The sequence below is a fragment of the Heteronotia binoei genome, chromosome 12 (assembly GCF_032191835.1).
Source record: "Heteronotia binoei isolate CCM8104 ecotype False Entrance Well chromosome 12, APGP_CSIRO_Hbin_v1, whole genome shotgun sequence".
NCBI classification, from domain to species: Eukaryota; Metazoa; Chordata; class Lepidosauria; order Squamata; family Gekkonidae; genus Heteronotia; species Heteronotia binoei.
Genome location: NC_083234.1, coordinates 75,179,780 through 75,200,836, shown reverse-complemented (window position 1 = coordinate 75,200,836; position 21,057 = coordinate 75,179,780). Strand labels below are relative to the sequence as shown.

Sequence of the window (21,057 nt, the reverse complement as noted above, 5' to 3'; positions counted from 1 at the left end):
ATCTGCAAGAGGGAAGCCATCAAACGTTAGGACATGCTGCTGCTGCAAACCCAGCCAATGCCTATTGGTGGTTATATCCAAAGCTAAAGTCTCGTTTTCACCCTTCCCTGCACATCAGGAGTCGAAACTCTCGTTGGAAGGGGGGAAGGGAAAGTGCAAACCGTAGCTTTGTCACTGTGCTAGGAACAGACTGTTGTGTTATAAAAGCTGAAATACTGCATGGATTGCAGGGGGAGTGCACCTGCTGAGAATCCCTCCCCCTCAAAGGAGCAGAACAAAAGCCACATCTAGCCCTAAAAAGGTAAAGGTAGTCCTCTGTGCAAGCACCAGTCATTTTTGACTCTGGGGTGACGTTGCTTTCACAACGTTTTCACGGCAGACTTTTTTACCGGGGTGGTTTAAGCTGCAGTACTGCAGTCGGAGCCCTCTGCTCACGACCTGAGTTCAATCCCAGCGAAGGCTGGTTCAGGTAGCCGGCCCAAGGTTGACTCAGCCTTCCATCCTTCCGAGGTCGGTCAAATGAGTCCCCAGCTTGCTGGGGGGAAAGTGTAGATGATTGGGGAAGGCACTGGCAAACCACCCCGTAAAAAGTCTGCCATGAAAACATTGTGAAAGCAACATCACTCCAGAGCTGAAAACAACTGGTGCTTGCACAGGGGACTGCCTTTACCTTTTTTTTCTTTTTGCCATTGCCTTCCCCAGTCTTTTATACTTTCCCCCCAGCAAGCTGGGGACCCATTTTACCGACCTCGGAAGGATGGAAGGCTGAGTCAACCTGGAGCCGGCTACCTGAACCAGCTTCCGCTGGGATCGAACTCAGGTCATGAGCAGAGGGCTCCAACTGCAGTACTGCAGCTTTACCCTACCCACTTTTTAAAAGCCTTTGGGGGGGGGCAGGAAAGGTCTTGGGGGCAATATGGTACCCACAGGCACCACGTTGAGGACCCCAACTATAGAGCACTCTGCAGAAACTGACTTTGGCTAGTATTTCACTTCCAAGGAAGGCTTGCTCCCTTTTGACGGTGGCTGTGGGTTCTCAGGCTCTTGGGTGGTAGATAAAAGGAACAAAAAGAGCTAACTATCGATGTGCTTAATACGCCCGTCAAAAGATTTTCTTCTTTCCCCTTCCCCCATGAGGAAATCCAACCCCTTGCATGAAATATTGATTCCCTGGCCTGCAGCTCCACCCCCCCTTCCCTTTGCCGATGTGGGTGAGAGGCTCTTTCCGAAAGGCCGCCCTGCATTATTCATCGCCCACCACCAACACCGCACTGGCTTTCCTGTATTGGAAACAAAGACAGATGTTGAACTCTGGGTCCAAAAGTGACAGGAAGGGACGGGTTTGGGTGCTGGTTCTTCTGCTAAGTGCCAGCTGGCAGTATGTGGCACGCAGGATGCTGGGTTGGGGTCAGGACTGGAAACAAAAGAAATTGGAGATTTAGGGGAAGACAGCTGCATTTTTAGCTGGGTCACCTTGATTATTGTGGATTCTTCCCCTCCCTACCCCTGACGAAGCTGCTACAAGAAGTCATGGAGATGGTTTGCAGTAAGGGATCTGTCAGGGTGGTGTGGAGGGGCAGAATCCAGACGCTGTGTTTTAGTGCACAGCGTGGGCAAGACAGCCACATTGTGAAAGTGTTTGAGGAATTCCCTGCTGGCGTTTACAAGCGCAGACAGCTTCAAGAGGAAACATATGGAGCAGAGGGTCAGTCAGTGACTATTAGCCACAGGATATATAGATGGGGCAGCAGAGATGGCTGTATTCTTGGTGCTTGGAGGGCTTCTGGTGTTCTGGCCCTGCTGGTGGACCTCTGGGTGGCACCTGGGCTTCAGCTACTGTATGTTGGACTGGATGGGCCACCGGCCTCACGCAGATAGGATAAATAGGGGGATACCGCACTTGACAAGGCCAGGGCGGACGGAGGAGTGGGAAAGGCATTGTAAGGTAGCCTCAGTTTGCTTGGTAAGGCCAGGATATGGTCCAGGAGGCAGGAACTGAGTCTGTTGAATGGGGAGGAGAGAGATTCATCCGCTCAAGTCTCAGAGTTTAGCAAATCCTGGCGAAGACGGGCTTTTTGTGGCTTAGGGTTTCCAAATCTTTCATGTTCCCTCCCCCGCCCACTCCCGGTGGTGGTTACTCGTGATCCCCCGGCTTTGTTTTGCAAAGAGAAACCCAGCCTCAGCTTAATTTGATTAGCCCGCATTACGGCCGTGGTGACGGATTGTATTGAAATACGTAGACTTCCAGAAAAACAATAATTATGTCCATTTAATCTTGAAACAAAAACATAAGTGCGCACACACGCACACCCCGGTATAAGTACAGGCTTGCGGGCTGCATCTCGTCATTTTCATTTCGCTAACATGTTTACCTACATGTCTGATACGTCTCACACTAAATCAGTAAACACCAAAGTAGATTTTAAAAACCTTTTGAAACAGTGGTACTAAACAGCAGCATAAAAATACAGAAGCAAGTTCAGCAGAGCGTTAACAAATGCCATAACAGCTGCATAAACAAAAAGCCAGGATAAATAAATGTTTTCATTTGGGACCTAAAACTTGGGGGGGGGGAGTGTCCTGGGCCAAATCTGTGTGGAGGGGGGCATTCCACAGTGGGAGTCACCACTGAAATGGAGTCATTGCATATAAGAACTCTGGCTTTTAAAAAAAAGGTAAAGGTAGTCCCCTGTGCAAACAGGAGTCATTTCCGACTCGGGGGTGACGTCACTTTCACGTTTTCACAGCAGACTTTATATGGGGTGGTTTGCCATTGCCTTCCCCAGTCATCTACACTTACCCCCAGCAAGCTGGGTATTCATTTTACCGACCTCAGAAGGATGGAAGGCTGAGTCAACCTGGAGCCATCTACCTGAACCCAGCTTCTGCCGGGATCGAACTCAGGTCGTGAGCAGAGCTTAGGATTGCAGTACTGCAGCTTTACCACTCTGCGCCACGAGTCTTGTACTATAAAATGGGCTGTCCCTAGCCACTGGCTGAGGTGTTACAGAATGTTTATGAACAGACCAATAGCTCCAAGTTATAGAAGATACTGGCATAAAAGGGGACAGATGGGGGCTAGGGGGATGTTGACACAAAAGTTTGGCAAAGCAAACTCTGCCTTCTCTGCTTCCTCCCCAAGACTGGCACCTCAGCCAGTGGAGAAAATAGAGATTTTGCTCTGTAGCTCCAGTACGATTGAGCAAACCTGGCAAAGCAAGCTGTGATGCAGAAGGAAGCGAGAGAGAGGAAGAAGGAAGCAGATTACAGCCAGTTGCTCAGGGGCCTGATAGGAGCCCTCCAGGAGACTGATTTGGCTCTCGGGGCCGCATGTTTGACAGCCCTGCACTAAACTTTATAGCTCTGAGAACACTGAACTCTTTATCTGTTACTGTTAAATATTAATTGTTGGCAAAAATTTTCACACTTAAACAAAAATTTTAATGGAAATACTATCTTTGACATGGGTTGGTTTTTTATGGTCCCCCACATTTTCCAATTTTTCAAATGAAATGCTTGAAAAAATCTGAGAAATTTTTCATTGGGGGGACCATTAATAAAGAACGCACTAATGCTAAAGATAATATTTCCAAGAATGTGGGGGGGCTTTTTCATGCTATGCTGTTTGAGTGCGAAAACTCCCTCTTAAGTATTTTATTCATCCAGAATGATAAAATATTTCATGGTGGGGAGGATTTGTGGGTCCCCTAAGTGTTCCAGTTTCTCTCCAGAAAAGTTTTTGGGAGGAAAAACGGCTTTCCAGATTTTTCTAGGCCTTCGCAGCTGTGTGTGTGAACATGTGATGTCCCCGCCATCATGGTTCACTTGTTTGGATTTGCAGGGCAGCGCTTTTGATTGTTCTTGGGAAGGCTTTGGTGGCTTTTGCTTTTAGATGATCCAGCAGATACCGAACCTGCATTGTACTGGGACATAATGATTCACTTGCAAAAGGGACTGGAGAAAGGGCCGGTGCCTCTCGCTCGGTTGTCTTCATTGGAAAGATTTGTATCTAGAAGCTGTCGTGTGTGCGGTTCTGGAGGCAGTTGAATAAGAGTTAAATCATTAATCGAACGAGTTTAATTTATCAGCGGCGATGGAAGGGCCCGCACCAAAACCAGAGAGGTGGTTTGCCATTGCCCACTTCTGCCTCGTGACCCTGCTATTCCTTGGAGGTCTCCCATCCAAATACTAACTGGAGCTGACCCTGCTTAGCTTATGAGATCTGATTCAATTGGACTAGTCTGGGCCATCCTGGTCAGAGCATGTTCCCCCTGCTCTTTTTTTCTTGTTTCCTCCAAGTTTTAATGATGTGGGGCATATGATTGGGAAATGGGAGAGGGAAGAAAGGAAGAGCATCAGAAACCCAGGGGAGAATGAGGGGTGCACAATTCTGGGGTGCTGCTGGGAGGGGGGAAACAGAAGCAGCATACCTGTTCTAATCTGGCATCTTGGGTGTGTTCTTCTGAATGTGACGGAGGGGCTCAGAGAGAACCTCTGTCTAGGGAACTTGTTGCTCTGTGTATAGAATGTTAGATCTTCTTTATAAAGTGGACAACCAAGAGGGCAAAAAGCCATCAAAACATTTTTAAAAAGAAAGCTTGAATGTCTGGCTGCTCCCTGCCATTCCTGTTATGGCTCTACCGACAGCAGCTGGAACCTGGAGGGAGGGAGAGAGGGAGGGATGGTGGCTCAGTGGTAGAGCATCTGCTTGGGAAGCAGAAGGTCCCAGGTTCAATCCCTGGCATCTCCAAAAAAGGGTCCCGTCAAATAGGTGTGAAAAACCTCAGCTTGAGACCCTGGAGAGCCGCTGCCAGTCTGAGTAGACAATACTGGCTTTGATGGTTCAAGGGTCTGATTCAGTATAAGGCAGCTTCATATGTTCAGATGATAAAATTTACTTAATGAAGGTTGATCCCAGCAGCCAAAGCAGAGCAAACCATACCCTCTTCCCTCCTCCCCACTCCATCCACACAACCCAGCTAGCAAAAAGGCGGAGTGAAGAAAAAGTCTTTGCTAGATGCCGGGGGACTAGCTGTAGGCAGAGGTGAAATTCTAGCCGGGAGCGCCTTTGCATATTAGGCCGCACACCCCTGAGGTAGCAAACTCTCCAAGAGCTTACCAGGCTCTTTTTTTGTAAGCTCTTGGAGAGTTGGCTATCTCAGCGGTGTGTGGCCTAATATGCACAGGAGCTCCCGCTAGAATTCCACCCCTTGCTGTAGGGAAGGAGTTCTGGAGCTGAGGAGCCACTGCAGAAAGGGCCCTATCTTTAGTGGTTGCCCACCCCCGCAGCCCAGCTCCAAAGAGAGCAAAAGCTCCTAGCTTGTAAGACTCATACAGAGTCTTAAGAAGGGCTTCAACACAGTCCTAAATGGGTCTGCTTGGATGTGAGTCTAATGCTGTTCAGTGGTGCTAATTGTCAGGAAAGCTGCTTTAGGATTATGACCTAAATTGGTGAAATCAAAATGGGTTTAATCTAATTAACTAAAATTGCTCTTGTGTGTAGTGTCTTGCAAACACAAAATTACAAAACATTTCCTGTTTCTCTCCTGTTTTTCAAGAAGGAATTGCCTCTTTCGAAATGATACCTACCAGAAGCAATCGTCTAAAAATGTCAGACGCGCTTCACTCCAGAAGTATTGTTCATAGTGCAGTTTTAATAAATTGCTCCGTTAAAGCAGTTACCTTTAATTCAGCCCCAATTTCGTCAGCAAGATAATGCTGCTAGATGCAGCTGGAGAGAGAATGTATAGAGACAGTCAGTCCCCTTTGGAAGCACACCAACCTGTGCCCGTTGCAGGAAATGAGAATCCACACCTAATCTGTGACGCCTCTTCTCTAAAGAGTAAATTGGTCTGGAGCAAAGCATTCTTCTTTTGTGGGGGAGCATGTACGTGTATGCGCTGTTGTGAGCATCTTGTTGGAAGAGGTGTTCCCTGAGGAGAAGGGAGAATGCCTCTAATATGATACCATCTGCAGTTCTTTGTGTCTCCTCTGACTTCAGTTGGGGAAATTTTTTGGTTGAGCCTTTGATCAGCTGAGCGTTTCAGCCTAATCATAAACCGTACAGTACATGGTCTCCTGCCCTGTTCTTTTGCTGAGCTCTGTTTGTTGTTACCCTTATTCTGTGCAGGATCATGTCAAGCCCGCCTCTTCTGCTGTGGTCTGGTACAATCACTACCTCACAGGTTTGCCAATACAAGTTTTCTGTCAAAGCGGGCATCCAACCGTGGCCTCTACACACTCCCAGTTTCCCTGCCCCAAATGAAAGAAGTTAAAGCAAAAACTTTCTGCTGACAGATGTGTTGCGTTTGGAACAGGAGCTCTGCAACCGGAGCAGCCCATGAAAAAGTGGGGGGCTTGGGGTGAACAAGATCTGTTTGCTAAATGTTCATTACAGCCATAGTGTGTGGAATTGAATTTGCTTTGCCTGGGGTGATGGTGGGCATTTGAGAGGGCACCTTGAAGTGGCTGTGCCTTGCTGAGAGAACTGCATATATACCTGAAACAAGGCCCTGTTTTTAATCCTTGGCATTCCACCTGGGTGCAAATCCAGGTGTAAAGAAGTCCAGGGCTCCTGACTTTGGCTCTGGTCCCTGGGTTGTAAAAGGCAGCCAGAATCTCTTCCCAGACATGCTGGGGCCCCTGTTTCCACGCGGAGTGTTTCCTTTTCTCCTGGCACAGACTTATAGCATGGTCCAAGTTGGCAGCCGTGTTGGTCTGAAGCAATAGAACAAAATGAGTCCAGAAGCACTCTTAAGACCAGCAAAGTTTTATTCAGAATGTTAGCTTTCATGAGCATGCACACTTCATCAGACAATGAAATGGGGTGCAGTGAGCAGCGCTATATATAGCTGGTGGGCAGTAGTTAAGCATGCAAAAAACAATAGGCCTCAACCCAAGCTTGAGGAGCAAAAGAGCAATTAGCAGACTGCATTTATTGCCTTGTGACTCATCATTCTCCAGTTCGGGCATATTTACTGCCATTGTTGTTGTCCCAGGCAAATGCTATCCAGACCAAACTTGGTGTTCTTTCAATTTCAACATTTTGCCATTGGATTCTATCTTTGTACTGCTTTGCATGCTTAACCACTGCTGAACACTATATGTAGCACTGCTCACTGTACCCCATTTCATCATCTGATGAAGTGTGCATGCACATGAAAGCTTACATTCTGAACAAAACTTTGCTGGTCTTAAAGGTGCCTCTGGACTCCAATTTTTGCCTTATAGCGTGTTGGACCGTTGGTCCATCTTTCTGAGTATTCCCTACTCTGGCAGTGGCTCTCCAGAGCTTTCCGACAGAGAAGTCGTGCTGGACACCTGCTTCATGAGGTCTTCTTTCACTTGGAGATGTCAAGGATTGAACTTGGCACCTACATACAAAGGAGATCCTGGACCACCGAGCTTAAAGCCTGTTGCTTTTCCAGCCTTTCCTGTCGCCCATTTCAGTCCCTCATGTGTAATGTTACAGTGGCTTTTAAAAAGAAATGGTCTTGATAACAGGGAAGGTGTTATTTTTGAAAAAAAAGGAACATTTTGTTCTGAGTTTTAACTGTAAATGTTTTAAACTATTATTGTAAGCTGCTTTGAACCAGAAAGATGGGCTATAAAGGTTTTAATAAATAAACAGGCTTCGTGAAGTATGAAAAGAAATGGCGGAACTGATAGCGAAACCTGTGTTTGATTTGTTGGTGTACAAGCGATTTGAAGACACGATTGTCTTGCTTTGGAAGTACTGACTGCTGTATCTTCATGACCAGTGTCAGGGCGTAACTTTAATACCCAGTAGCTAGAATTCATACCCAGCCTCCTTATAATAAGCAGAGTCCCAAGATATCTTGAGAACAATGAGAGCTCGAAACATCACTCCTTGAAAGGAAGTCTCAGAGTGTTTGTCCAAGTAGCTTTGCGATGTCTGGAATACACCCAGATCTGCTCCTGGAAATTGTGCTGAGCAGGGGTCATTTAATAGAAAAAGAGGTGCCGGAGCTCATTAGCACAACTCATTTGTATATGCCACACACCCCTGACATCACCGGAAGATGTACTAGCTCAGCTTTTACCCATAAAACACTTCTTGAATTATAACGGTCATCCTAAAACCCTACTCCCATCATACTTTTTAAATGACTTTCTCCTATGAGGTCACAGTGGCATGATGAAGATTTCCATCTATCTGCTTTATATGTTTTGGTTCTTTCTCCATTTTTTTGTGGGGGAAAAATATTAGAAAGTTTGTCAGTTCTTAGAGTTCTGCAAAATTCTCACAGTGGGTGTCATGATCTGTGCAGGACTGGGAGTCAAGGCCTAGGAAGGCCTAGGCCTAGAGACCAGTGTGGGAGTAGAAAGCAGACACAACATACAATCCCCGCAATGCTTGGCGCCCGCTGTAAACAATCAGTGTCCAGGGATTGTGTGAGGGGATGGATACATAAACTTTGTGGGGTATGGAATTGCATTCCTTTTCTCTCACAGAGTCAAGCTGAGAGGACAGTCTGTGACTGAGAGAAGGACCCCTCAGTCCCTCGGAGGTAGAGTGAGTGACAGGCATTTGGCCTGGTGTAGAAGGCTGTGGGCCGTGAAGACTAACAGGCTAAGGGAAGGATAGGTAGCCGCGTTAGGGTGTATTTCTTATTTACCTTTATACATTGGGGTGTGTGTGTGTGTTATATACATACATACACACACACCCATATAGATATATAGAGAAACAAGCAAAAACCACCTTTTGTTTAAATGCCCATTCCTGCATGAATAAACCTTTTTAATGTTCTCTGCCTGGTCCCTCACGCCTGTGTTTTCTCGGCTAAAAGGGGCATTTTTGGTTGGACTTGGGGGGGGGGGGGTACTCTGGGCCTTCCCAAGGGACCATAAATACAGAGTGTAAGGCGGCAACACAGGGTTGGTTCTCTGTTTTGTCTTTTCCAGTTCTGGTTGGCTTTCCCCTCATTGATGTTTGATCTTGTTGCCTCAGTGGCTCTATTTATGGATAATTGATGCTTTTAACTTGATTCCCTTTGATTTTACTGGAGGGTGACTTGAAAGCCTCCCTGGGCAGAAATGGCAGCATGTAGAAGGGAGGGGAGAAGTGGTCGGGTGAGAGACTGAAAGTTCAACTGGCTGGTGCAGTGTCCTGATGAGTCTTTCTGTGTCCCTCTCCGCAGTTCACGGAGGAGAAGCTCGGTCAGGCTGAGAAGACTGAATTGGATGCGCACTTTGAAAACCTTCTGGCCCGGGCGGACAGCACCAAGAACTGGACGGAGAAGATCTTGCGTCAGACGGAAGTCTTGCTGCAGCCAAACCCTAGTAAGCATTTATTTGGTCTTGGAACAGCTACTCCATTCATTGCACTGGGTTCAAGCAGGGCAGCTAGCAATAAGTAATAAGTTTGCTTCTGTGGCCCAGGAAGCTCAAGTGTTTCTGTTCTGAGGTCCCCCAGGTGTGAGTCTGTGCTGGGCTGTTCTCCCTCTGAGTCAGAGGCCATCTTGGGTGCTTTCCACCATCTTGTCAGGGAGGCAGGAAATAGAATAATTCTTCTTCCTCTTCCTTGACCCTGGAGCACCCAGATCTCCTCAGTTTCTTTCCTGCCTCTAGAGGGAGAGCAACTAGCTAGCTTAGCTCCTAGAAGATAGGAAGCAATTTTAATCCTATTCTTTATTCCTAATCTAATTCTTCCTTTTTTCCCAACCTCACTCCTCTGTCTAACAATCTTCTTAAATTCCAGTCTGTTACACTGAGCTACTTTCACTTTCCATCGGCCTTCACACCTTCACAGTAGTTGGGAGAGTGGCGCGGCCGCTTTTAAAGCGGCTGACTCTTTTTTTCCCCTTTCCTTCACTTGCGGAGCGCGGCAAAGAGCGGCAGATGGAAAATTTCAGGGACGAGTTCCTAGAAGATGCGTCCTCCGTAAGTTCTCGCACTGAGACTGTGGGAGTGGACCCTGGGACCAGCATGTCTTCCCAGCTTGCTGCGGTTCCCGGCAATGTTGCCCGTTTTAGTGACTTTAGTCACTGCGGGCTGAAACGTCCAGGGGCTTCAACAGAAGGGCTTGAAGTTCCTCCCCACCAGAGGCTCGCATCTGACGGCAGCCATTTTGAAGGAGGATTTTTAGCGTGCGTTTCGCCAGACAGGCGCCAGCAGGAGCTATGGGCATGAGGTCAGTGGGATCCAGATCTCCTTCCCCTCCTTCTTCCTCCTCAAGGCGCCCAGAGAAAAATCTTTCCAGAGAGCGGAACTGGCCAACTAAGGCAGCCAGAAAAGAGATCTCTAACTCTAGATTGTTAGACGAAGATTCAGAGGAGAATCAGTCGGATGTGGAGTCACAATCCAAAGATCAAGAGAGTTTTATTTCAGATGAGGAGATAGAGGATGTCTGTGTCCCAGAGCAGTCAGTTTGCTGCTTTAAAGCTGATGACTATCAGTATTTGTTAACCAGGGTCACAGCAGCACTGGCACTCCAAGATTCTGCCTCTGGGGAGGAGAATCCCAGTACCGATACCAATCCCAGGAATAAAACTACTGGGGATAGGGAGTTTTTCCCACGCTCACACACCACTACCAAGGTTTTCCCTTTTCCACAATTCTTTGAGAGACAAAAGCTGAATGGGGAAAACCTAACTCTAATCGACAGTCTCCTGCCTTTGTAAAAAAGTTATATAATTTGCCTGTTTTTGCAAACGAAGTGTTGCAGGTTCCAGTAGTGGGCACACCAGTGATGGCTCTTCAAAATCCGGGTTTGGTGTCAGAAGACGGGCACGGTTCCATTAGAGACAATTGGGACAAGAAAATTGACCTAGCCCTAAAAAGATCACACGAGGCGGTAACTATGGCAATTAAGGCATGTACTTCATCGTCTATTGTATCTAGAGCAGCCATAGTCTGGGCTAGGAGACTCTCTCAATTGCTGCCAGAAAATAATAAGAAATTGATGGAGGGAACCACCAGACTACTTAAAGCAGCAGAGTTCACGGCCGACGCTTCTCTAGATGCCCTCACCTTCTGTTCCGGAGGTCTGGCGTCAGGGGCAGTAGCCAGAAGAGGCATCTGGCTTAGAGCATGGCCTGCAGACAACCATTCCAAACAAATTGTGATATCGTATCCATTTCAAGGAGAAAAGCTCTTTGGTAGTGCCTTAGATAAGATCTTAGTGGAAACCAAAGACAAAAAGAAAGCCATGCCAAGGAAGATTCGCAGGATTGACAGAAGAAGCTTCTACTCTCAGTCCTTTTGTTCCTCACACACATTGGCCAGATCAAGATCCTATGCAGATAAACAAGATATCCTGGAACCAACCAAAACAAACCTTCAGAAAAGGGTTCATTAATCGTAGATTCAACAAGCAGAATTCAGAGCGTAGAGACAAGCAGGACCGGGAGCCAAAATTCAACAAGGCGTGACTGGACTTAAACTCCGGTAGGGGGAAGACTTCTATATTTTCAAGAGGCTTGGGAGGCTTCCCAAACAGATTGCTGGACATTAGAAATCGAGTCATGCGGGTATGCAATAGTATTCAAAAGCATTCCACCGGAACGTTTTCTGGTGTCCCCGATCTGGAAGAACTCTACAAAAAGATCTATAATGAACAAGGCCATCACACATCTCTTAGAGATCAATGCCATAGAACACGTTCCAACAGATCGGAGGGGTCGAGGTGTTTATTCAATATTCTTCACGGTTCCCAAGAAAAACGGGGGACTGGAGAGCAATACTCGATCTAAAGTTTCTCAACAGAGTCATTCATCTACGACACTTTCGTATGGAGACCCTGAAGTCAATCACAGAGGTCTTACAACCAGGAGAGTTCCTCACCTCACTGAATCTCATGGAAACTTATTTGCACATTCCGATTCAGCTATCTCATCGCCGGTTCCTTCGGTTCTGTGTGGGGAACAGACACTTTCAATTCAGAGCGCTTCCCTTCGGTCTAGCCAAGGCCCCCAGGGTATTCACGAAGGTGATGGTAAATGTTGTGGCACATCTCAGATAACAGGGGATACACGTTCATCCATACCTAGACGACCTTCTGATCAGATCAGTGTCCAACCGGAAAGCTCTGTTGGATGTCCAAGCAACTATGCAGTGTCTACAGGAACACGGCTTTCTTATAAATATAGCCAAGAGCTCTCTAGAACCAACACAAAGGTTGGAACACTTGGGAATGATTATAGATACACGAAAGAATTCTATCTTTCTTCCGAACGACAAGATACAGAAAACCAAGCAACTCTTGAATTTAGTCATTCGGAACACTCGCACTCCGTTATTGACTTTAGCCAAATTGATGGGTTTGCTCATCTCAAACATAGATGCAGTTCAGTGGGGCAGATTACATATGAGACTGTTACAAAGGTTAATCCGCCCTCACCAGTACCAGATCATGACAAAACAGAATCCACAGATCAAGGTCACATTAGAGGTCAAAAAATCTCTGATGTGGTCCAGGGATTCCAATCTGCGACAAAGGAGAGTTTATCTTCCCAGAGAGATGCAGCTGTTCAGCTGCCAGTCTGTCAGGTTGGGGAGCAATGCTCGACAACATATCAACGCAGGGTCGATGGTTACTGTCAGAAACCCAACTGCCGATCAATGTATTGGAACTACGAGCAATACGCCTAGCCCTATTATCCTTCACCGATCAGGTTCAGAAACAGCATGTACTAGTAAGAACAGACAATGTGGCTGCAAAGTCCTACCTGAACCATCAGGGGGGCTCGAGGTTGTCAGCTCTGTCCAGGGAAGCAAAGACATTATTCAACTGGGCAGAACACCACCTTCTTTCCATCAGGGCAGAACACATCAAGGGCATTGCCAATGTGCAAGCAGATTGGCTCAGCCGAACAACCATACAACCAGGGGAATGGAGATTAAAGACGTCAATATTCCAGCAGATAGTCGAACAGTTTGGTCAACCTATAATGGACCTGTTTGCTTCTCACGACAACTACCAGGTAACAATATTTTGCACCAGATATTTTCACCAGGCTGCGGCAGCGGTGGACGCACTGACAGTGAGTTGGCCTCAGGGCCTACTGTATGCCTTCCCCCCGATTCCGGTGTTATCAAGGTTTCTTCGACAGGTACAACATCAGAAAGCACGGGTCATATTAGTAGCCCCGTGGTGGCCACGACGCCTGTGGTTCTCATCTATCCAAAGGCTATCAACCACTCAACCTCTCCGGCTAGAAATCGTTCCAGACGTGTTGACGCAGGGTTCAATTTGGCATCCACATCCAGATTGGCTGCAATTGACCATGTGGAAATTGAACGGTCTACATTCCTGAAGTTAGGTTATTCTTCAGAGATCACTTTATCTTTACCGCTCCCCCTCCCTTCTCCCCCCTCTCTGAGCGTATGGAAGGGAAGGACAGCAAAACAACTTCCAAAAAGTGCATTCGGTGTGGGACCAAAATTCCCTCTACCAATGGACATTCTTTATGCTTATTTTGTTTGGGGGGAGGCCCACAGAGTCGACACGTGTCCATTGCAGCCAGTTTGGAAAGCAGGCCAAAAAGAATCGCGATGCTCGACTCAAAAGCCACCTTTTGGAGTCTTCTCTGTGGCCTGTGATGCTCCACGACTCCGGGTCTCATACTTCGCCACCTTCCCTAAGTGCAGAAAGGGACGTGGTTCGATCGGCAGCTTCTGTGGCATCGGCTCCCAGTAAGCATAAGTCCGGAAAGCATACCAAAATATCTAATGACTCCAAGAAAACACACCGATCGGAATCATCTTCGAAACATTGCTCGGATTTGACTACAATGGCAAAACCACCCCAAAAAAAGTCTGCCGTGAAAACGTTGTGAAAGCAGTGTCACCCCAGAATCAGAAATGACTGGTGCTTGCACAGGGGACCTTTCCTTTCATTTCCTTTGCAGAGTCTTCCATATCGTAGTGCTCGTAGGACCAAACTTTGGGACTGCAGCTCCCAATAACCCTGAAAAGTAGCTGCTGCCTCCAGCTCTTAAATTCTTCCGTTCTTGAGGTACTATGGAGGATTCTGAAAATTGGGACTCTTCTGCTCTCTTCTCATAGCTTGTGTGTCCCTCTTGCTTTGGGTTTTTTCTTTTCCACACATTTTGCTCCATCCAGGGGTCGATCTGATATTACATTGCTGCAGTTTAAATCTGGAGGGAGATAATGCCAAACATACAGCAATGTAATATTGAATCGACCACTAGAGGGAGCAAAACACATATGGAAAAGAACCCAACTCCCTCCACCCCAGAGCAATAGGGGGGACATGCAAGCGATAAAGCCGAGAATGCGGAAGAGCCCTTAGTGATGGTTTCCAGGAGTCATTTTGAGTGGGCAGGTGAGGAAACTCTCATCCAGTTTAGTGTGAATCACATCAGTAATTATTAGTTACTGGAATGAAGGAATAAAATTAGGAAACTGTACTCCGCTTGAGTGTTTGTCATTCAGTGTGCTGTTCTGTGCCCTGTTTGGCACAAGCGGGGCTTGAAGATCAAGTTTTAGTTAGCCCTGGGGCAGTCAGACTGTTTGTGGCTGGCCTTGAAATGGCAGAGCATTTGTTTAAGCTTAATTTGTGGCGGCTTCTGGGTGGTGATCCCTCCCCACTCCCCAAGTGGGAGAGCAGCATGCCTCTGCATTTTTAGAACCTTCTGGTTGTAGTTAGGGTTATCAGCCTCTAGGTGGGGCCTGGAGCTCTCCTGAAATTAAAGTTGATCTCTGGTGCACAGAGGTCAGTTTCCCCTAGAGAAGAAGAAGAAGAAGATATTGGATTTATATCCCGCCCTTCACTCCGAAGAGTCTCAGAGCGGCTCACAATCTCCTTTACCTTCCTCCCCCACAACAGTCACCCTGTGAGGTGGGTGGGGCTGGAGAGGGCTCTCACAGCAGCTGCCCTTTCAAGGACAACCTCTGCTAGAGCTATGGCTGACCCAAGGCCATGCCAGCAGGTGCAAGTGGAGGAGTGGGGAATCAAACTTGGTTCTCCCAGATAAGAGTCCGCACACTTAACCACTACACCAAACCGGCTGGAGGAAATGGCGGTTTCAGAGGGGTAGACTCTCTTTTATTTTTGTATTTTGTGTGTGAGTGTGTGTGTGCACCTGGAAGTCATGGCGATCTCTGGTGACTGACCCCTCCTGGGGGCCTGGAGGATATTCAAAGAGGTGGCTGAATAAAACCTACCCCTGCCTCCCGACTGCTGGTATTCCAAGGAGGCCTCCCATCTAAGTACTGGCCAAAGTCAACCTTCTTAGCTTCTGGGATCTGACGAGATCCAGCTTGCCTGGGCTATCCACGTCACAGCTAGAAGGGTAGACTCTTGTGATACATGCAGGCTTGCCAGGCCTCAAAAGATTTCCAGATTGAACTTTGACAGACTCACTTCAGCTCGATTCAGTTTGGTGACCTTTGCCTACATTTTTGAAGAACAGATATCTTGTGTAGTCAGGATGCTGTTTGGTCTTGTGACTCTGAATTTTTGTGTGACAGTGGAATTACAACATCCTATTGTGGTGTTCTGAGAAGCTGTGTGGAAAGTTTTATGAACTTTAACCTGAAAGAGGAGATGGAATCAACTAGAGAGACAGTGCCCACGAGCACTGTTGCCCCGCCAGCAGTCGTTTCAGTCCATGCTTTTTCCTTAAAACTTGCTTCCTATTTTTTGTATACATACTTTTATAATTTAAAAAAAACACACAAAATGATGCAGTGCCTTGGATCTCTGTTTAAATTCTGTAGGAGAATAATCCTATTAATGGATCTTTCCCCTTTTCTGATGGGCTAAAGGCCAGCAACTGAGGTAACTGGATAAGTTTGATGGCTTCCTTGATCTGGTCTGCCTAGCCCCTCCCCAAAAGGGACATCTGCGGCAACCTCTAAGGCATAAGAACCCCCCACTGAGCACTAGAGCATAAGAGAAGCCAATGGCCCATCCAGTCCAACGCTCTGGGCCATACAGTGGCCAAAACGCAGGTGCCAACAGGAGGTCCACCAGCAGGGCCAAGAAGCCCTCCCACTGTCGCCCCACAAGCCCCAAGACAGAGCATCGCTGCCCCAGACATAAGAACATGAGAACCATAAGAATAAGAACCATGTTGGATCAGGGCAATGGCCCATCCAGTCCAACACTCTTGGGTCACACAGTGGCCAAAATCTGGGTGCCATCAAGAGGTCCACAAGCAGGGTCAAGACTCCAGAAGCCCTCCCACTTGCCCCCCAAGCGCTGAGAATACAGAGCATCACTGCCCCCCGCAGAGAGTTCTGCATACATGTTGTAGCTAATAGCTACTGATGGACTTTGCTCCATATGTTTATCCACTCTGCTGTCCTGAGGCATTGCCACATAAATGTCCAGGAATTTCTCAAGCCACAGTTGGAACCCCTCGGCTTGGCTCCAGGGCTTCCCCATTCCAATGGGAGCAAAGGAAAGCCTTCTGTGATCCAGTTTGAACAGGGAAGTGTGAGGTGGCTTCTTGTGCAAGCTGTGCTTGCCACTAACCCAGGGAGACAGGAGCTAAGCTCCATTTTTCAGCCCTATAATTTTTTTCTCTCCTTTTCACACCTGGGCTGCCATGCTAGAACCACAGCTCAGTGGCCAAAGGGGGAAAGTGGGGTGCCAGGCTGCCTTTGAACTTGTGCGCCGGATTCAGTGAATGGAATGGGAGACAGTGGGTGTTGTGGGCACCAGGGTTCCCTCTAAGCTGAGTTAGCATGAGCTAGCTCTCAGATATTTAGCCTCCAGCTTACACATTTTTGTCTTAGCTCGGGAAAAATGGCCCCAGAGCAAAGTAATTTATTCAGGAGCTCACAACTTTAATACCAGTAGCTCACAAAGTATAATTTTTGCTCACAAGACTCTGCAGCTTAGAGGGAACATTGGTGGGCACTGCCTTGTCTATACCCACCTGCTGCTGATTCCGCAATGGGAACGAGGGGCTTTTTGTGTCAGTGTGGAAACAGCCTATGTCAGGTTTTTCACTGAGGGTTAGCGCCTCTCCTCTGAAGAAAGCTCTTTTGATCAAATATTTTGAGCAGTCATATTATACCCCTTTTTGATAAATATCGCCTTTGAGCTTTTATACCCAAACAATTTTAAAAATTGGTAACAGTGAGAGTCATATTAGGCGATTTATCAGATAAAAGTGAGATTTTCTTATAGTGAGGTAAAACAAATATTCAAATAGTACATTAGAAATCCATTCCTGAGTGTTGCTTGCAAGGGAGATTCCAGTAAAAATATGTATCCACCAACATACCAATCTTCCCTAAAGAACAAGCACATGTGTGCTCTGGAAGAAGGGTCCTCATTAATCTACTGCTCATAATGGGTGGCCTGCACTTTTTTTTTTAAAAGCGTTCTATTTTATAATATAATATAGATCCAGTGTGTTATAAATATAAAGCAATTTCTGCAATTACAGAAGGAGAAGGTATTGTAAAGCATGCATAAAATCTATCAAAAACTAATTGTTTGCATATTAGTATTTAGGTAGGAGAGAGAAAAAGAAACTTATAACAATCTTTTATATTTACCATAACTAGAATCATAGAGTTGGAAGAGACCTCCAGGGTCATCTAGTCCAACCCCCTGCACAATGCAGGAAACTGACAAACACCTCCCCCTAAATCCACAGGATCTTCATTGCTGCCCTGTCTGTTTAAAAACCTCCAAGGAAGGAGAGCCCTCCACCTCCCGAGGAAGCCTGTTCCACTGAGGAATCGCTCTAACTGTCAGGAAGTTCTTCCTAATGTTGAGCCAGAAACTCTTTTGATTTAATTTCAACCCATTGTTTCTGGTCCTACCTTCTGGGGCCACAGAAAATAATTCCACACCATCCTCTATATGACAGCCCTTCAAGTACTTGAAGATGGTGATCCTATCACCTCTCAGCTGCCTCTTCTCCAGGCTAAACATGCCCAGCTCCTTCAACCTTTCCTCAAAGGACTTGGTCTCCAGACCCCTCACCATCTTCATCACCCTCCTCTGGACCCCTTCCAGCTTGTCTATATCCTTCTTAAAATGTGGTGCCCAAAACTGAACACAATACTCCAGGCGAGGGCTTACCAGAGCAGAGTAAATGAAGCATTGTAACCATTTTAGGGATCTCACCATATTTCTGCAAGTATTCTAGTACTGGGTACCAGATAGAAGAAGAAAATGATGATATTGGATTTATATCCCGCCCTCCACTCCGAAGAGTCTCAGAGCGGCTCACAATCTCCTTTACCTTCCTCCCCCACAACAGACACCCTGTGAGGTGGGTGGGGCTGGAGAGGGCTCTCACAGCAGCTGCCCTTTCAAGGACAACCTCTGCCAGAGCTATGGCTGACCCAAGGCCATGCTAGTAGGTGCAAGTGGAGGAGTGGGGAATCAAACCCGGTTCTCCCAGATAAGAGTCCACACACTTAACCACTACACCAAACTGGCTCTCCAGATAGAAAAGAATACATCTGCTTCTGGATCTAGAAGCCTTTTCTTCCTTTCCATTAAATTTCCATTCTCCCAGATAAGAGTCCACACACTTAACCACTACACCAAACTGGCTCTCCAGATAGAAAAGAATACATCTGCTTCTGGATCTAGAAGCCTTTTCTTCCTTTCCATTAAATTAGCCGTTATGTATATATTCCATATTTTCAAATGTCATAGATTTAGAGAGAGCCGATTCTGCTTTCCATTTTTGTGCTGTGGCGGAACCGGCCCGATTTTGCCTTCAGACCCGGTCCCGTCAGCTCCCTATTGAGTCGCCAACTCCTGGAGGGAGCTATTTCTCCTCCTGCCCCTTGGGCTCGCTGCCACCACCTGCTCAGTCCCGGGGTTCAGATTGAGAGGAACAGGACTCCCAATCCCCCTTTCCAGCTGTGAGGCTAGGCCTCCAGGTCCTCTGCCACCCTGCACTTGGGTTTCACAGAGACCTCAGCACTTCTTTGGGGCACCCCTGGAGGATTGGCACCTTATCCACCTGCATGCCTTCCCCCTTCCCCGGGGCCCCCTTTATAAAAACAGCGTGGTCTAAAGCGGTCTGGGGATCTAGGTGGTACAGAGATTAACTGCCAGCATTTAAAACAGAAAAAACATTTATTTAAAAGAGAAAAATATAGGAAAAGAAAAACACAAAACAAAAACAGTTGCATTTAAAAAGTTAGCACCGCACAGCACCGCACAGCAAAGCACAGCAAACAGCATAACAAAATAAAGGTGGTTTTTAAACGCATCGTACTGTCCCTGGTCTATACTTGATCTGCCTAAGAGAATGACTTACTTTGCCTTACTGCCTGGAGGCCTCATTTTCCTGAGCAGGCCTCCCCCACAGGCCGGAGCCCACAGGCCAGCAGCCTCCCTTCCCGAGCACCTGCTGCCAACTGAGAAACTCTTCCTGCCTAGCACATGGCAAGAACAACAGCCCTTCCTGCCTCTCTAGGAGACTTTCCCCCTAGCGTTGTTGGTTTGGCTCTGGAAGGGAGGGGGGGGGAGTGAGGGGAAGGCTACAAAGCCGGCTGAATGGATTTACTGATCCCTGCCTTTTTGGATGAAGCACCAACACTCCCAGATGGCGTTTCTCCACACGTCCCCCTCCTTAAATTCTGAGCCGGAGGGGTTGCCTCCTACAGAGGTGACCCCGTAGCAGAATCCAAACAAACAAGGAGAAACCCATTAACCAAAATATTACACAAACATTACACAAACATTCAGGTATTTCTCCAATAATACACAAAGTCCAGCACCCTAGGTGCTCATGTCCTTTCTGGACAAAACGTTGCATGCTGCATTCAGAAGGAATGTCCAGTCTTTAAGATGTACTCCTCCGTCTCCCAGGACCACCTCTGGAGTTTGGTGCTCTCCCTCCGTTGCTGCTGTGGCTGGGGTGAGTGGCCCATCAAAGGAGCAAATTCCTGGCCCCACATCTGAAGTTGGAAACTGCCCAGTTCCCACACAGTTGCCTCTTTATCCCTCATTGGTGGAATGTTCCCTCTGTCCACTCTGTCCTCCCAGAAAACTACCTCTGGTGCTCCAAACAATTGCTGTCCCAGCTTCTTTTTGTCTCCTTCCTTCCTACCTCTATGCAACACCATGGACCTCGCAGAGACTGGCTGTGGTACATTCACCTGCACCACTTGAACTGCCTTTCCCATTTTCTCCATAGCCCCCACACAGGTAGCATCGTCTAGGTCATCCACAATCACATGGGGTCTCTCCCATTCCACTTTCCGTTCACCAGTATGAAGTGGCAGGAAAGCCAACACCCTATCCCCTGTCTCAGCTTCTGCGAACTCCACTTTCTGGTCCCTTGCCACCTCACACAGTGTTTCCAGCCTAGGGTCACTTTGAACCTCAGACAGGAACATTTCTGGCTCCCCCAGACTTCCTATCATCTGTTCCTTCAAGCCACCCCTAGTCCCACTGTTTCCAGAACACTCAGCCAAAGTTTGATCTGGGCTCTCCGCCCCCTCAGTTGGTTTTTCAGTGTCAACCAACTGAGCTTCTTCCTGCCTGGAAGGCCCCACAGCATCCTGCTGCCCTTGCGGAAATTGGCACCCCTCTTCCCATTGGGCACACCCTCCTGCAGGGTTTGAGACAGACTGGTCCTCCCCCTCCCTGGTTGGTGGTGAGGTGGCTTCCCTAACGTTGCCTTCCTCCCCCCACCTTCCCCTGAGGGTTTGGCTTGGGTTCTCAGTCCCCTCGGTTGGTTTTTCAGCACTACCAAACTGACCCCTTTCCTGCCTGGAAGGTCCCACAGCTTCCCAGGATTCCTGTCTGCCCTGCTTCAAGACGACCTGTTTTGAGAGCGTCTCGGACGATCCCACTTCCTGATCCACAGCTACTTGGTGAACCGGTTCCAACCTAAGGCCACTCCGGACCCCCTTCTGGAACCGCTCCCGTCCCCCCAAGCCTTCAGCTATGTGCTCCTCTGAGCCCCCATTAGCCTTGCTGCTCTCAGAACCTCCTGTGAAATCTCCACTCTCCACCTCGGTCTCTTCAGCCTGCATATCCTTTATGCTAGACAGGTTCCTTTCCTTGCTAGGAACATCCACAGCCTCTTGCTGCACTTGGGGAAAGCTACACCCCTCTTCCCCTTGGGAACACCC

The 21,057-nt window shown here is 47.6% G+C and overlaps 1 protein-coding gene across 8 annotated transcripts in view; it reads left to right on the top strand.

Annotated features, from left to right (window-relative positions):
- Positions 1 to 21,057, top strand: part of SH3GLB2 (SH3 domain containing GRB2 like, endophilin B2) — a 99,811-nt gene that overhangs the window by 34,518 nt on the left and 44,236 nt on the right. For all 8 annotated transcript variants that reach the window (XM_060250544.1, XM_060250543.1, XM_060250542.1 and 5 more), the window contains exon 2: positions 9,165 to 9,306. In XM_060250544.1, coding sequence (XP_060106527.1) covers positions 9,165 to 9,306 — 142 coding nt within the window. The remainder of the gene's footprint in view (positions 1 to 9,164; positions 9,307 to 21,057) is intronic.